Here is a 16,533-nt window from a genome sequence, read left to right as displayed (position 1 = left end):
CCTCTGTGTCGGGCCGTCTGCCCAACACAGAGGCTCTAAATTCTACGCCAAGCCTCAGATCATTGTAGAATTGAGTAGCCCCATTGCAGGGCTACTTGCTTTATTCCAGGGGAAGAGGACGAAAGTCCCCTTCTCCTGAGGAGGTGGTGACGGCTGCCTGGGGCACACTGGATGCAGTGGCAGCCATTTTTGATGCCGCTGCAGCCCCATGCACCAGGCAGCTCAGGATTGGGCTGTAAAGGCCCAATCCTAACAGGGCCTAGCACTAGCGCTGAGCTCCAGCACCAGTGCTGGGTTGTGCAAACGTGCCATAAGGCATGCCTGGAAAGGACGGGTCACTGGTGCTAGGCCAGCACAGTTGGCATTGAGCTTTACTGCGGTGTGGATGGTCAGCTGGCGCTCTGGCAGCGCCAGCTGGTGGTATTTTGAGGGTGGAAGTAGCTGGGGTGGAACGGGGTGGGGGAGGGCAGGCCAATGGGAGGAATTGGCCAGGGAGGGGGTGGGACCAGTGAAGCTCTGATCCACTGTATCCTATCCTCCATATCGGGCTGCAAAGCCCAACCTGGAGGTTCCTAAGTCTGTGCCAGCAAAATAGCCGGTGCAGACTTGAGAAGCTCTATTGCAGGACCTGGGGTTTTCTCTGGGAAAAGGGGACAAAAATTCCCTTCCCATAAGGAGACCAGCAGCAGCCCTGGTGGTGCAGCTGGATGTAGCGGCAGCCACTGTGGCGCTGTTGCATCCAGTGGAGATGCCGGGGATAGGATTGGGCTGTAAAGCAGACTTAAAAAAAACAACTCTATAGAGCAAGTCATAGGAGTATTTTTAGACTACAGAGATCTCCTTAAATTCAGGTCTGTTCTAGAACACCAGATAATGAAATCCTGACCCAAAATTAATTTAGTGGCTTCAAGTTGCAACATCATTTCTGTGTTTCTTGTGTAAATAAGCTAGGAGCCTATTCAAGATAAAGTTGAGTACAAGGTATGAACCCTCTAGCTTAGCTTTAACATGTTATTTTCCATGTGAATGAAGATTCTGATGGGTGTATGACTGTACACTTTCTTTCCAACATGTAGTTGAGAAAAGCCATGTTATCAGTGAGCAGAGTTGTGTAGAGGTTGTATCTTGAACAGAACTCCTCAATCATATTGATATATGCATATCTTCATTCTGCTACTATAGCTGAAACAAGAAACTAATGTAGCTTATTGACTATATAATCAGAAGTCTATCAATATACCATATATACTCCAAAAAATTACACCACAAATTTCCGGTGCTAGGTGCTGTAAATGTGCCATAAAGCTCATTTATGACACTGTGGGAGAAGGGAATGCCAAACCTGGGCCAGTGCCAGTTGGCACTGGGTCCAGTGCTGGAAGGATGCTGGCTGGTGGCAAGTGGCACCGCCAGCAAGCAGTGCAGCTGTTTGGACAGGGGGAGGCATTGCAGTGTGGGGGTAGAGCAGAATAGGGGAGAGGTGGGGCAGGAAGAGGATGGGACCAGCGGAGGCCTCCTCCGCCAGATCCTATCCTCTGTGTCAGGCTGAAAAGATCCTGAATGTATTACTTGCCAGAGTAATTCTCTTGTTATCTGGTGTGCTCCTTGGGGCATTTGGTGGGCCGCTGTGAGATACAGGAAGCTGGACTAGATGGGCCTATGGCCTGATCCAGTGGGGCTGTTCTTATGTTCTTATGTTCAGAGCTTTATCTGATTATATCCAAACCATCTGTATAGGATCAGGTTACATATAAAGGTTCTTAAAAGGTATAGTGCCAATCAAAACTGCAAAGAATGTACTCTTAACCCATTTACAGGTTGGTCCAAGATAGCAAGACAAAACAGCTAGTTTTCCTTTTAATTTTTGCTTTCCTGGCTATGTAAAAAATGGTTATATGGGCTTACTGGGCAAACTCACATTTTATAAATAATTGCCTGTCAGACTGTTCAAGACAGACAAATATACATCAGACCAAAAAAACACGATTTGTCATATTTTCAAGGGAAATATATGTTGATTCTTCATTCTCTGGTGTTGCAAGAACACCAGTAAGAAAACAATGCAAGTGCTTTTCCTCCTTATGAAATTTGTTAAAAATGCAAAATCTGGAAGAGATACAGTCAGAGAAGGAATTTTTATTCCAGTATTCTTGACCCAAAATGTTTTCTTTTGCCTATATGCCTGTAGATCGAAACCAAATACAATAAATGCTGGTGTCCTTTTTAAAAGTCTGGATGTTTACAGCAAGCATATAATTTTCCATCACTGTGAACGCCAAGAAAAATAAGAAGTGATGATAAAAAAGAAAAGTGTAATCATACATTTCAGCAAGCACAGACAGAACATTAGAAATTTATACTATTTAATATACTATATAGAACACTATTTTTAGTACAGTACTAATGCAGATTAGTTCCAGACAAATTCTATGCAAAAATGGTGTTAAAAAAGTAAAACTAGGCCATTGTGGATAATATAATACTGAATGTTTCAATAACACTGGTCTACAAAATAAAACAAAATTTTGGCACACAAAAAACTACAATCTCAACAGTACTTTTTATGCTGAATTCAAATGTTACTAGTTTTTCTCAATCACACAGGGATTTTCAGTGACACACAGAGTTAAATCTGAAAATTTGTATATTTACATACATTTATAACACTATTCATATTATCTAAAAAGTGACAGTTGATTATTTTCTTCTGTATTTATTTATTTGAAGAATTTATACCCCACCTTTCTCCCACACTCAAAGGCACTCAAGGCGGCTTACAGACTAAAAACCAATACAAATTAAATATAATACTAAAAACGTAAACATAAGCAGCCCAATCCTAACCTGCGCCAGTACAGCCAGGCCGCATGGCCTGTGCTGTATCCTGCGTAGGTTGGGAGACAGCTGGAGGTCACCTTAGGATAACGAGATATTTTTCCCCTTACTCCAAGTCGAGCCCCAGTCTTCCTTATAGGACTAATCAGATCTGCATCTGCTATTTAGCTGGCACAAATCCGAGAAGCTCGTGTAAGGCTGCTGGGCTAGGGAGTGGGGGTTAGGATATGGCATGTGCTGCTACTACCGATCCCACCCTCCTCTCGGGCCTGATCCTCCCCCCGTTCAGCCCTCTCCCTGCTCAGAATTCCCCATTCAGACCCCCGGAACACCCTGCTACCCTCTGTGCCATCCAGCACAAACTCAACTTCCTTGGCTCATGCAGGAATGGGATCTGTTCCCTATAGCAGTGGTTCTCAAACAATTTAGCACCAAGATCCAGTTTTTAAAACAACACCCTAACAGGACCCAACCAGTTTTATGAGACCCCCCAAAAGTTTCACTTCACCAGCTGCTCAAGCCTCTGTTTTTATCCTTTTTACTACAGTGTGTGTGGGGGGGGGGGGGACGACTCTCCTAGTGCATGTGTTGAGCTCCACGTTCATATGATCAGGATAATTCTAGTGGCCTTGTATTCTCTTTGCATGGCTTTCAATAAGAGCAGAGGCATGTTCATCTATGTTTATGAGTAGATAAACTACTCATGACCACACACGTGGTTCTGTTTTGCTTTCCATAGGACTTAATACGTTTTCCTAGCAGCTTGGAGGGAGGTCTTCCTTCTGGAGAGTATGTTGGGGCCTGCGTTCATCAGATCAGGACCATTCTGGTGGTGCTGCGTGCCTCTTGGCCTACTCTTCAAAATGGACTGAGGCATGGTTGCCTACTCACAAGTAAATGCACACATGCTGTTCTGTTTCGGTTTCCATAACCAAATGTGTCAAAATAGATCATATCTTTTAACCCATTACAATTCATCACAGAAAAACTGGGCGATAGAAAAATTCTGATTGCCTATTTGAATTCAGCATGAAACATTATATTGGAAACATCTTCATTGTTCCATGTGCCAAAAATTGTGTTGATGAGTGTAATTTGCTAGAGGAGGAACCATGTGTTCATTGGAGGAGGCTGAAGATCTAACAGTTATGTTAGCTCATGAACATTCTCCATTGAGAATCTTTAAATCCTTGACCCTTGCTATTACTGCTGTAGGATTTTTCAATAGACAGATTGGTAGATAGATTGGTAGGCAAATGAGAGTGTGGGTGCATGAGAGAGACCGAGAGCCCAATCCTATGCATATCTCCTCAGAAGTCCCATTACAGTCAATGGGGCTTACTCCCAGGAAAATGTGGATAGGATTGCAGCTATAGTGAAATATTCAATTAATTTCCAGTCCAAAATTTTAGCTAGAGTCCATTCTCAGTTCAGACTCCACCAAAAATGCTTTTGTTCTCAACTGCTAGACCCTTCATGAAGAACAATTAAAATTCTGTAGGGATAAATTAACAATAAGGCACATAAAACAGATGGACTCAACTTCCATGGTGAGCTTAGAAAATATGAACTTTATTGTTTTCCAGAACATTTGCACTGACCAAATTTTAACTGCAAGGAATACTTTTTTGTTGCATTACCATTTGTGAAATAAAAAGGGAAAAAGGAAAAGTTTAGACTGGACAAAAGAAAAGGCAATGTATTAGAATAGTGGTTCCCAAACTGTGAGTCGGGACCAGTGGTTTGCGACCTCCTTTTTGGTGGGTCCTGTAGTAGCTAAGAAGAGCCACCAATGAAAACACAGGTGATGGAAGAATCAGATAACTAAATGTCTCAAGCTTTTCAAAACTCAGATAGCTGCTAATTGCCCTGCAAAAAGGGAGGGCAGTTGCAAGCATGTGTAAATATAGGGAGATAAATGCTGGAGCATCTTTTTTGGTTATTGTTATGTATAAATAAATAAAAATATTATTTCTTTCTAGATGTTTTTTTTAAAGTCTCATAAACTTAGATATGTCCTGATAGAGTGTCATTTTAAAAAGTGGGTCCCGTTGCTAAAAAGTTCAGAATCTAATGCACTGAACATTTTCAAATACTTGCTGTTCAGGTATAAAGGGTGATACCTTAACATTCTGACTGGCCCTTAACATAATGGCCTTAACATTATGACGTGCATCCTCATGACACGGGCCTGTTCTGGACCCTCACATTTGGGTCAGTCTGCTTAATTATATGGTGATGCAGATTATCTGAGTAACAGTCCTCAATGATTAAAGAGGGGGCAGAACGTGCCTGTTTGGACTATTAAAGTATTGGCTTTACTGGCCTATTATCAATACTATTTAGTAATTTTCAGATACATAATCTCAGTAATGCTTTTGAAAGCAGCAGCATTTTGGTTTTACAATTCAGTTACAGATGATGCAGAGAATGTAGAGATGCACCAGAATGACCATCACAGGTCACCCACTGTGGATAGATGCTCTGGGTTTGTAGTTGGTACAGTCAATTCTTGTTATCTGCTGGGTTTAGGTTCCTGGAAACCCCAGCAGACAGCGAATCTGTGGATAGAGAATCATGGGGTTAGGGGGAGGGGTAGCTTACTTGCCAGCAGCAGAGACTTTCAAATGCTTGCAGAGACCCTCAGCAAGACAACAGAGATCTTCCAAATGGTGCCCATGAACAGTGCAAAGAGCTTTAAAATGGCTGTGGGATGCTTCGGACAGCTATCCGCTGGCATATTCAGCCACTGTGCCAATCAGGGGCATGCCTGGAGGTGTCCAAGGCCTCTGGAGGGCCTTTAAACACCCTGTTTTCAGCTGAAAACTGGAAGTGATGTTTAAAGTTTCTTGGGAGGCCTTAGGAGGCCTTCTGAGGGTCGAAGAGGCTGCTTTTGCCTCTCCAGCCCTCGGAACTCTTCCGGGAGTAGCAGCAGGTGGCCCTCAGGTGGCACTGAGGGCAGGTGGCCCTCAGTGTAGCCCAGTGGGGGGGGGCACCCATGTCACCCAAGAGCACTTGCACCTGTGGCCCACCCACATATGCCTCTGAGCTTCCTACAGCCATTTTAAAGTTGTCCACTCTATTTGTGGGCACCATTTTGAAGGTCTTGGCTGGTTTCCTGAATGCAACAGAGAACTACAAAATGGTGAGGACAGCTTTAAAATGGCTCCTGCAAATAGTGCAGAGTCCTTTAAAAGCTATTTGTGGGCACCATTTTAGATGCTGCAGATCACTTCAGGGTGGCTGTGGATAGTGTGGAGACCACTGATAGCAGAGACACCCCATGAATGGAGACAGGTAAGTGGCAATTTGACTGCCTATGGATAAGTGAACCTCCAAGTAGCAAATTCACGGGCAGTGAGGATTGTTTGCAATTGATGTATCACAGTACAATAGAATTTCTCTTGTAGTACACAGTTTTGAACATACTGCTTACAAAAGCCCAAAAAGGTAGATCAGTTTTGTTAAACATACATTATAGACACTAAGCTAAAGCTAAGAGATGGTCAATTGCCCAAAGAGTTCATGGCTGGACGAAGAGTTTTACTGAAGACGTCCTGGCTCACAGCATTTGTGCAGTACATCAGTCTTCAAATTACAATGAATAGTTAATGGGTTTATTATAGCTGTATTAAAATATAATCAAAAACCCCACAAAATTATTGTCTTGATGAAGAAAAACAAGCAGGATAATTTGCAGTTCTGTGATCAAAAAATAAAGTATATTCTGACATATTTTTGTCCAAAGTCTGTTTTATAAGCGGATGTCACATGATTAACTAAAATTAGCAAAAAAGACATGAGCCTAGATATGTGGGCTGACAGCAATAAATCTACTGACAATTTCAAAACTGTGTGACCTGCATTCTATTCCACCTACACAATATTCCAAACATCCTGCCATTAATTAGCTAAATGTTCCATTTAGAAAACAAGAGTAATGATTGAGGGGGCTGAATAAAGAGACAGAGGCAGTCAGTTGATAGTCACAACAAACCAGCCCACTCACAAGTACATATGCAGACACTTGAGGGTTATTTAATTTTTTATTTCTCTCCCCAGTTCCATCCATGAAGGGAAGGGGAGGGAATCACCTTAATATAACACTGTCTTTTCCTGTTGTTCCAGCCACTTCCATATTAGCAAGCAAGAAAAGTCATCCCATTTCTGCGGTAGGCACTCTGTCAAAGAAAGAGAAAATCTGTAATGAATTATCACATCAATTTAAACAAGGAAAAGAGGCAGAGAGCAGAGCAAGGCTTTCTTCCTGTTTTGGAGACAATTCTGGCTGCAATCTAGTAGCAAGTTTAATCTTAACATTTCTGGTGGAGAAGCATTAAGCAACCACTTTTTCTATTAAAAGATCAGTGTGGTTAGCAAGTGGTTTGGGATTCTATTTCAGGGTATGTGCAAAAATATGGCATCCTATTTTGCTAATTACCTAATACATAGATAAATGAGAAGTCAATACTACTATTATTGTAATCCTTCTGTCCCTTATAAACCTTCCTGTGCACAAGATTCACTTCTGTCTTAGGTATACTAAGTTATTGTGGAGTGTTAAATTTTGTTCAGAGTCATTTTACAGCCTGGGCTAAAAGCCCTTTTGGTATATAAACAGACATCAGTATCAAGTCAATATGCGCCCAACCACCATCTCTCGGTACTGGTGTTGTTTCTATTTAATATCACATGATTTTCAAAAAGAGGCAGAAAAATTACTGAAGTCAGTATTACAACACAGGTGAAATATATAAAATAACAACTTGGGAGTTGTTGAACTATTTTCATTGTACTTAAGGAGTTTTAGGCTAACATTCCTTGAATGTTTACTCCAGTAACATCAGTTGATCACTGTAAGTATACAGTAAAGGAACACTTGCCATCTAATTTGCACAAAATCAAAATATTGCACTAATTAAAAAAAGGAATACATGCTAAAAGTAACCACACTTCTTAACTCCATTCGGAAATACATTTCTTCACCTAAAACATCTCTTAATGTGACGGTTACTCTGCTTAAAGGAGTCTTTCTTTTAGCTACTAGTTATCATCATGGTAGTGTTGCACAGTTGGTAGACATGAGCTCATGTTTTTCATAGACAGATTCTGTATTACTAACCTAAATCTTCAGAACTATAAACTGGAAGGAACTAACAGTATAATCTGATCAATAAATAGTGAAAATTAATTTTAATTTTCTTAAATTAAATCTAGCATAGTTCAGTTCATATTTTAAAATATGGAATTACAGAATATTACATAAAAAACTATCGATAACTTGCTATAGAAATATACAGCCATAAATCTGATGCTTATTCCAAGTAGCACAGTCTTGAAATAGCCCATTTTTGCTGCTCAGTTGTAGATGATGAAAACTGGAGACTATTTCAGGATTAATTTACAGGAAGGCAAAACTTGCCATCAGCAGCCAGTATCCCCCTCTTTAGCAGTTGTGAATTTTCCCTCATAACCCCTCATCTGATTATGGACCTGTAAAATCATCCTACAAAATCCCCAGACTACTAAAACAACATCTGCTGGATAGCATTAGTCAGATTCAACAGTGGTGGTGATGAAGCACTTTTTCTTTGCAGCCATCACCATCATAAAGGAGGCCTTCAAATGGGCTCTTGTGTTTGGTCAGATTTATTCCAGTTTTACTCTGTCCACATTCCTACCATCCCAGTGGGGATAGTACTAATCTCCCTGCAATGACAGACAGTCTGATCTTGCTCTGGTCAGTGGGAAAGGACATCTAGAAGTGATCATGTCTACCACCTCAGACATTTCCATGTTCCAAAGACTGAGTGAAGTGTTTAGCAGGTTCATCAAGCATATCAACAGGATGCTATCAGGAAATCACCTGGAACTCTGGAAGTCAATGAAGTCAGGGAGCTGAATCAGTTCCCCACCTTGCCCAAACGATGAGTTAATGGCAGTGGATCTCAAACATTTTAGAGGCTGCTGCCTGATTTATAAATGTCAAGGGGTGTGGCTATATCAGTGATTGGGAAGCAGTGCTACCCTCAAGTAGCAGCTTGTTTAACACTATGTGCATTAGGCTATGCATATAGCCTAATGTCAGTTTTGTTTTTTCACCGTCCAATGAACACTCGAGACAACAGATATGGGAGAAAGGGCCACTTTATTAGCAGTTACAACAGAAGAGGAGGCTGAGACCTGCAGCATCCAAGGCAGCGAAGCCCCCTGTGGTGCAGAGGCGGGACCACTGGGCAGTACCAGAACACATCTGCCCCCAGGCAGGCGTGCACCCGACTCAAAGCCGTGCCCCGTTGTTAGGCGGTGCAGCTCATCCAGGCCTGTCCCTTAAGCTGGACCGTGGGCTGTGCCACCTCGAGCCGCTGAGCCTCTGAGGCAGACCCTGCGGTCCCGACCAGGGGCCCGTCTATGTCCTCGTGCCGCCAAGCCCCTGAGGACTGCAATTGGGTTCTACCCTGCTTATGCCGCCTGAAGGTGCATGCCTGAAGTCCATTTCACGCCTCCTAAACTGCACCACCTGCCACCAGGAGGGGTCAGCCTAGCGCTTGACCCCCCGCTCCCAACCAGGGGAAGAAGTGCCTTAAGGTCGTCCCGCAGGTCCCTCAGATGTCTGCACCCTCTGACAAGTGAACATCATTGCCCCTGTACAGGTAAGGTAGCAAAAAGACTATTGCAGGATGCAATACAACCCAGCCGCCAGCAGAGGACACAAACAGGCCAATCTCCCTGGTGACCTTCCTGTGCATCCTTTCGACCTTAACGCAGCAGCAGGCCCCATGCCATACATGACGTTGCAGTAAATCCGACCAGACCAGAGTGGTACCGGGCAGCCAACCCAGAAGGGTGGCAATGTCCTCACATGCTCTGATCTTCAGAGACAGACCAGACATCCTGCACAGGTCATTTTCACCCAGGTGGAGCACCAAAACCTCAGGCGGGGGATTCTCATTCAGGAACTCCATCATTGCGGGCAGCAGCTGGCCCCACTGCATCCCCCGCCTGGCCAACCAGGTAACTTGTACTGTGGGGCTAAAGCCCTGTTGTGATCCAAGCGAGCTCGCGGCCACCCTCTTGCGGGCCCAAAAGACAATGGAGTGGCTGCAGATTAACACACGCACTGGGCTACTGCAGTGTCCTGCAGGGTGAAAGAAGAGAGGTTATTGCAAGGCATCCCCTTTTTGATGCTGCTCCCCCCCAACCTGGGGGATGCTCTGATTGAGTCAGCCCGTATTAAGCGCGCATGGAGCGCTTGTAAGTCGATGAACGCCAATGGCCTATTCTTTGAATGTCCTCCCCGGATAAACCCAAATCCATGGCCGCAGAGGCCGCCCCAATGTGGAGAGACTGCAGACTGAATTCCTTCAGCTGCAACCCCAAAGCCCCCAAGGCGCATGAGAAAACTGCCCGAAACTGGAATAAGGTCAGAGGAGAGCCATCCATATGCTGGAACAGGGCTCCCCCGCGTGCCCCCGAGAGAGCTAAATATTCCTGTAATGCCGTAACCAGGCACAAGGGCATCCCTACTACCTCCTTAAGGATTACTGCGAAACCTAGGCCCTTTTGATCAGTCTTAGATCTTCTGAGGGTAAATGAAACACCTCCAGGCACCCAGGTTAGGTTCGACCTCTACAGGCCTGGGCGGATCTATCAGCCTTGCTTTTTGCTAAGAACTCACTGGGTCAAAAGGCGCCAAAGAAGGCCGTAAATAGGGCTGCCCTGAAAAGCTGAACCTTGCACGGTGACAAAACAGAGGGCCATAAAGGTCCTTGTGATGCCCCCGAGCAACTCAGCGGTAATAGGACGCCTGCGGTCCTGGACAGGGGGTGTTCTGGAGAAGCCCTCCAACATCCTCCACACCCTGAAATACTGCATGGAGTAGCGGTATCCTGCTGCTTTGGAAACAAAGGCTATAGCAGACATGAAGCCCGGCCGGGAGCTAACAGCCCTCCCAGACCTCTGCAGATGGATCAAGAAGAGCAGCAGGTGTTCAGCCGGCGCTGGCCAGAGGTTGGGTAAGGCGGCCGCCTGTCTAAACTCTACAAACTCTGTTACCTTACGGGAGTAGCCCTGCTGCGTGCTGGACGCCAGTGAGGCGCATATTACTTCATTTATTTCTGCAAGCCAAGGTCCCAGTGCCAGGGAGGCATGCAGTCCGGGGACGGCAACGCCCCAGGGGTGAGGAGACAAAGCATCTGTGATGCAATTCTCAAACCCAGGGACCTGCAGAGCTACGAACAAAGCGTTGATTTGCAGGCACTGCAGGACAAACTGCCGTACAAGTGTCATGATCCTGGGGGATCTGGAAGACATGGAGTTCACCACTGCCACAACCGCCTGGTTGTCGCACCAAAAGTGCACCGTGGCGTTCTGGAACTCCTGTGCCGAGATATGCACCGCTACCAATATTGGGAACAGCTCCAAGAAAGTAAGGTCAGCCGTGATGCCGCCCTGCACCCAGCTCCAGGGCCACAGTGCAGCGCACCAGCGACCCCAAAAGAAGATGCCAAACCCCTGACCCCCAGCTGCATCCGAATGCACCTGTAGGTCCGCCCTCAGAAGTTGCTCCTAATGCCAAAATGAAATCCCATTGAACTCTTCCAGAAATCGGAACCAGATGGCCACATCTGCCCGCATGGCCAACGTCACCTGCACCCTGTGGTGTGGTGAGCGCAACCCAGCCATGGGGGTGCACAGCCGATGCAGGAAAGCCCTCCCCGGTGTGACCACCCTACAGGCAAAGTTCAGGTGCCCCACCAAAGCCTGCAACTCGCGCAGCGTGACCTTCCGTGCCCGAATAACTGCTTGCAAGTGGGACGTCAGAGCCGCCAGCTTGTCTGCCGGGAGCCTACTTGCGGCTGCCACCAAGTCAAGTTCGATGCCCAGGAAGGTCATGCAGGAGAAGAGGCCCTCAGTCTTGTCCTTAGCCAGCGGGACCCCTAAATCGTGTGCCAGGGACTCAAAAGTGTCTAGTAGTTTCTGGCACTGGCCTGTACCAGCTGGGCCCATAAAAAGAAAATCATCAAGATAATGAGCGGTAGTGCGCACTCCACACTGCCTCCTTAGCGTCCATTCCAGCAGCGTACTAAAACGCTCAAAAGTGGCACAACTCAGGAAACACCCCATTGGTGGCGACCAGTCCAAACAGAACTGGCCCCCAAAACTAAAGCCCAACAGGCAGAAATCCCTTGGATGCACCGGGAGCAAGTGGAAAGCGGACTCAATATCGCATTTCGCCATAAGAGCTCCCGGCCCACAGTGTCTCAAAATGCGGACTGCCTGGTCAAAAGAGGTGTACTAAACTGTGCAGAGCTGGCCGGGAATGCCATCGTTCACCGATGTCCCTGCAGGGTAGGACAAATGGTGAATGAGGCGGTATTCCCCTGGGGCCTTTTTGGGCACCATCCCCAGCGGGGAAACCTTAAGGTCGGGTAGGGGGGGGACCCCGCTTTCTTGACAATCTTCCTTTGAACAATGTCTTCCATGCCCGTGACCGACCTCAGGTTTCGAGCTAAAATCATGCCCTTGGGGTGTGGTGAGTGAATGCGAAAACCCTGCATGAATCCCTCCCAAAAGAAGGCTGCTGCGAGAGCTGACCCAAGGGGACAGGGGCTGGAGGATTGAGCCCGGCATATAAGGCCAGGCACGAGAGCCGACCCGAGAGGACGGTGAGCGAGGAGAGCGGGCGGGCAGGCTGGTAGGTGGCCAGGGGATGGAGGGGAAGGTGAGAGCTGACCCGAGGGGACGGGGGGTGGAGGATTGAGCCCAGCATATAAGACTAGGCTAAGCCCTCTCAGCCAAGTCTCTGAAGCCCCTAGCTAACTAACCTGGCCCCCACTGACTGCCCCTGCCTTACAAACGACTGACTAGCCAAGCATCACCACCCCAAAGCCCCCCACACCTTACCAATCCAGTAGCACGATCCTCTAGTGTCCACACAGTGCCCACGTGTAAAGGAGGAAGAGGGCTGAGCATTGCGCCCTTTAAAAGGCCTCCGTAGCCGCTAGTTCCAGCCCTCCTCCACTCCCCAACTGGGGGGAGACCCTTGGGTTCCAGACCAGGCTAAACAAACTCTGATCATCCCTTTAATTGGGCGATTGGGATTGTGAACCACCCAAGATTGGGTTATAACCCACTAGTGGGTCCCAGACCCACAGCTGAGAACCACTGAAAGCAAGACCACTGCCAATACCTCCTCTACTCTCAAATAATCATCATCAACATCATCATCTGACCCAAAACACCACATTCAATGAAGGACTGGCAGGGCCAATGAGAGAGAGAGAGAGAGAGAGAGAGAGAGAGAGAGAGAGAGAGGTGGCATTCTGATATAGACTATACCGTAAAACTGGGGTCATTCCTATAAGCAACTCATCCCATTCTGCCTGAGACCAATAATAAAGCTCAGTGCCACACTGGAGTCAAAGACTCAAAGAAGAGTGTGCAAATCAGATTGACTCCACAAAAAGAGTGAGGGTAAATTTCATTTAGCAGACACTATAAAAACAGTTATCCTGGTTTTGTAACTCTAAATACAGAGCTACCTGAAGTTAGCAACTCTTAAATTATTAGGTTATAATTTTCACAGCTCTCACCTGGATCAATGTACAACCCTCTTCTTACCACTAACACACCAATCCACATAGGTTTGGAATATCTTCTACGATATTCACAGATACCTCCATATGGTAACATTAAGCTGTCAGCAACTCAGATCTGTAGCCACATGGAGGCTTCCTGGGGAGACATCGGGGTGTGCACATCCCCATGTACATGCAGAGAATTTCTTCTGTTTGCAAAGATGGGAAGCTAATGCATTAGTGAAGCTCCAGAACTCACCTTTTGTGCACTTATTAACCACTATGTGGTAAAGAATATGACTCAAACATACAGAGCACTCAAATAAAGAGGTAAGACAATATCATAAAACAATAAAATAAAATAGAATGAAATATTCAAACTTAGGTCAGACAGTAACCATATAGGAGATATCCAATATACCACAACCACAAGCCCAAAGATGTCAGAGTTTTGCAGCGTGCCCAAGCTATTAGAGCTCACATTTGGAATTTCATACAAAAATAATGTATTTACCTTCTTGCCCTTGAAATTTTAACTATTTTATAACCACAGCAACCTTTAACACACAAATACAACATTTAAAGCTACTGTGCAGTTTATATTGAGATAAATGAACCTGAGTATAAACTTGGATTCAGACTAAAGTTAAATAGTTGAATCCTCCACTGTTTTTGGAATGGATATTTTTTGGCCACAACACACACTCAAGTTTGATTCAGGTCATCTAGAACACAAACTCTATACTCATTTTTTAATATTCAGAACATATTTCCCAGACTTATATGAATGCTTACATGCCTGAAAAAGGATACCACCTTCAAATCAATTCTATTTCACTGTATTAAATTAGTTATTCATTTACTAAATTATTAATTTACTAAAGCAAACTTTTAATAATGTATCCAGATTCTATCCCCTATGAAGATTTATTCAAACTTCAAGGAGAGTGGACTCTGTAAGAGGTCCATAAAGGCTTTAGATTCATTCCCTGCACTGGGCTGGTCCTGGCACACCCAAGATACCTGGCAAACCATCATTGCCACACACATAAGTACAGAGAGAGAGAGAGAGAGAGAATGAACATATTTTCCTAACTATCAAGCAGTACAAACATAGTCCAGGTAAAAAAGATATCTAAAATGCTTTTTTGCTATAAACCACGTCCCTCCAAACTCCAGCCCATTGGGTCAGATCTGGGGTTTGGGAGAATCCCTCTTCCCCATGAGTGGCACTTACCATTCTGCTGCACCACGGCTCTTCTTCATTCCAGATCAGGACGACACGACACTCTGGACAGTCATGTCTGCCCTGAAATATGGGTGCAATGCCTGCTGGGGCACTGCACCATAGATGTGACAGAGTGTAGCATCATCCCGATCTGGGATGAAGAAGAACCACAGCGCACCGGAACAGTAAACGCCTGTCACGCCGGGGAAGGTATTCCCGGTACTTAGAAGTCCCCAATTTGGAGACTGCTGCTATAAACATTTATTTTGCAGCATTAATACAGTACTCAAACCATGAAAAAAAATTGTTTAGAATCAATGTACTAATAAAGCCTACACTTTGCCCTACCCCATTAACATCAAAAGCCAATATTTCAATCTAGCAATTTTAAATAAAATATTATGTTAAATATTTTAAAATCAGTTTAAAAAACTGAACAGTCCTTTAACAATAGCCTCCTTAATGAGAGAGAGAGAGAGGGAGGGAGGGCAGCTGGCTGACAATCCATCAATCCTTCTCTCTCCAGGCAGCTGGCTGACAATCCATCAATCCTTCTCTCTCCAGGCAACCCCTGAGCAAAAGAAAGGTAATCACTTTGCATTGGTGAAGGGTGGGGCTGAGTGAAGCGCCTTTCTAAGCTCTTGGAGGAGGACTGATTGATGGATTGGCTTCTTAGGGCGCAATCCTAACCCCTTATGTCAGTGCTGGAAAGCACCGACATAAAGGGTTAAGATTGAGCCCTTAATAAATTAAAAGTTTACAATATTAAAAGTTTAAAAAAATATTTAAAATAAAGAATAACCCTCCTAACTCTCCCAAGCAGTTGCTGATCTATTAAAAAAATTTCCCAAATTCCCAAAAATTTCAAAATGGCTCCAATTCCACCCACACTTACCTGGAAGTAAGCTCTATTGACTACCATTGTTAAACAAATATACCGTACATACATTTCATGCTCATTCTCAGGAATTAATCTGGTAAATGGAATGGTGAGCAGAATCACTTTCACTATTTAAACTGCTGTTTTGGGGTGTTTGGGGGAAGGTGTGTGCCAACTGCATGAAATCAAATTCATGCAAGTCAACTGCGCCCAAGATGAGGGGCAAGTGTATTTAAATTTATTTACTGGCTTTATATCCAATTTTTCATTTAAAAAATGCCATAGTTATACAGAAGTTAAAAACAATCAAATTAAAACCCTGAAAAGAGCAATATAACTCAAATATATAGGACAGGAATGTAAAATCAAGACAGGGCTGAATTAAAAGCCAAACAGGAACATTTTCATCTGGCATCTAAAGACCAACAGAGAGGGAATCAGTCTGATAGGCCTTGGAAATATTCCAAGAAGCAAAACACTATTCTATTAGCAAAAGAATACCTATTCTCCTGGGACAAGTGACAACTGGTTCAAGTGTAGGTAGCAAAGCAACAAACTACTTGAACATGTGTGTGACAAACTGCTTATTCTAGGGAAAACAGCTTCAAGAGGGATTTTAAGCAGAAAAGAGATGCTTAGTCCCTTCCCTACTTGCCATATAAGAGCCCCTGGAGGATCAGGCCAAAGGCTCATCTAGTCCAGCTTCCTGTATCTCACAGTGGCCCACCAAATGCCCCAGAGAGCACACAAGACAACAAGAGACCTGCATCCTGGTGCCTGGTGCCACTCCCTTGCATCTGCCATTTTGAGGTAGCTTACTTCTAAAATCAGGATGTTGCATATACCCATCATGGCTTGTAATGTGTGATGGACTTTTCCTCCAGAATTTTGTCCAATCCCCTTTCAAAGGCATCTAGGCCATCACTACATCCTGGGGCAAGGAGTTCCACAGACTAATTACAAGCTGGGTAAAGAATTATTCTATTTTGTCTAACTCTCCCAACACTCAA

The 16,533-nt window shown here is 44.8% G+C and overlaps 1 protein-coding gene across 2 annotated transcripts in view; it reads right to left on the bottom strand.

Annotated features, from left to right (window-relative positions):
- Positions 1-2,162: 2,162 nt before the first annotated feature.
- The window catches only part of SUPT3H (SPT3 homolog, SAGA and STAGA complex component), a 337,879-nt gene continuing 323,508 nt past the window's right edge, over positions 2,163-16,533 (bottom strand). For both annotated transcript variants that reach the window (XM_066637648.1, XM_066637730.1), the window contains 2 exons: positions 6,930-7,016; positions 2,163-5,396 (listed from right to left, as the gene is read on the bottom strand). In XM_066637648.1, the coding sequence (XP_066493745.1) occupies positions 6,975-7,016 (42 nt within the window). In that variant the 3' untranslated portion in view covers positions 2,163-5,396; positions 6,930-6,974. The remainder of the gene's footprint in view (positions 5,397-6,929; positions 7,017-16,533) is intronic.

The sequence above is a fragment of the Tiliqua scincoides genome, chromosome 1, assembly GCF_035046505.1.
Source record: "Tiliqua scincoides isolate rTilSci1 chromosome 1, rTilSci1.hap2, whole genome shotgun sequence".
Lineage (NCBI taxonomy): Eukaryota > Metazoa > Chordata > Lepidosauria > Squamata > Scincidae > Tiliqua > Tiliqua scincoides.
Note: the sequence above shows the minus strand (reverse complement) of the source record. Positions and strands in the feature narration are given on the sequence as shown.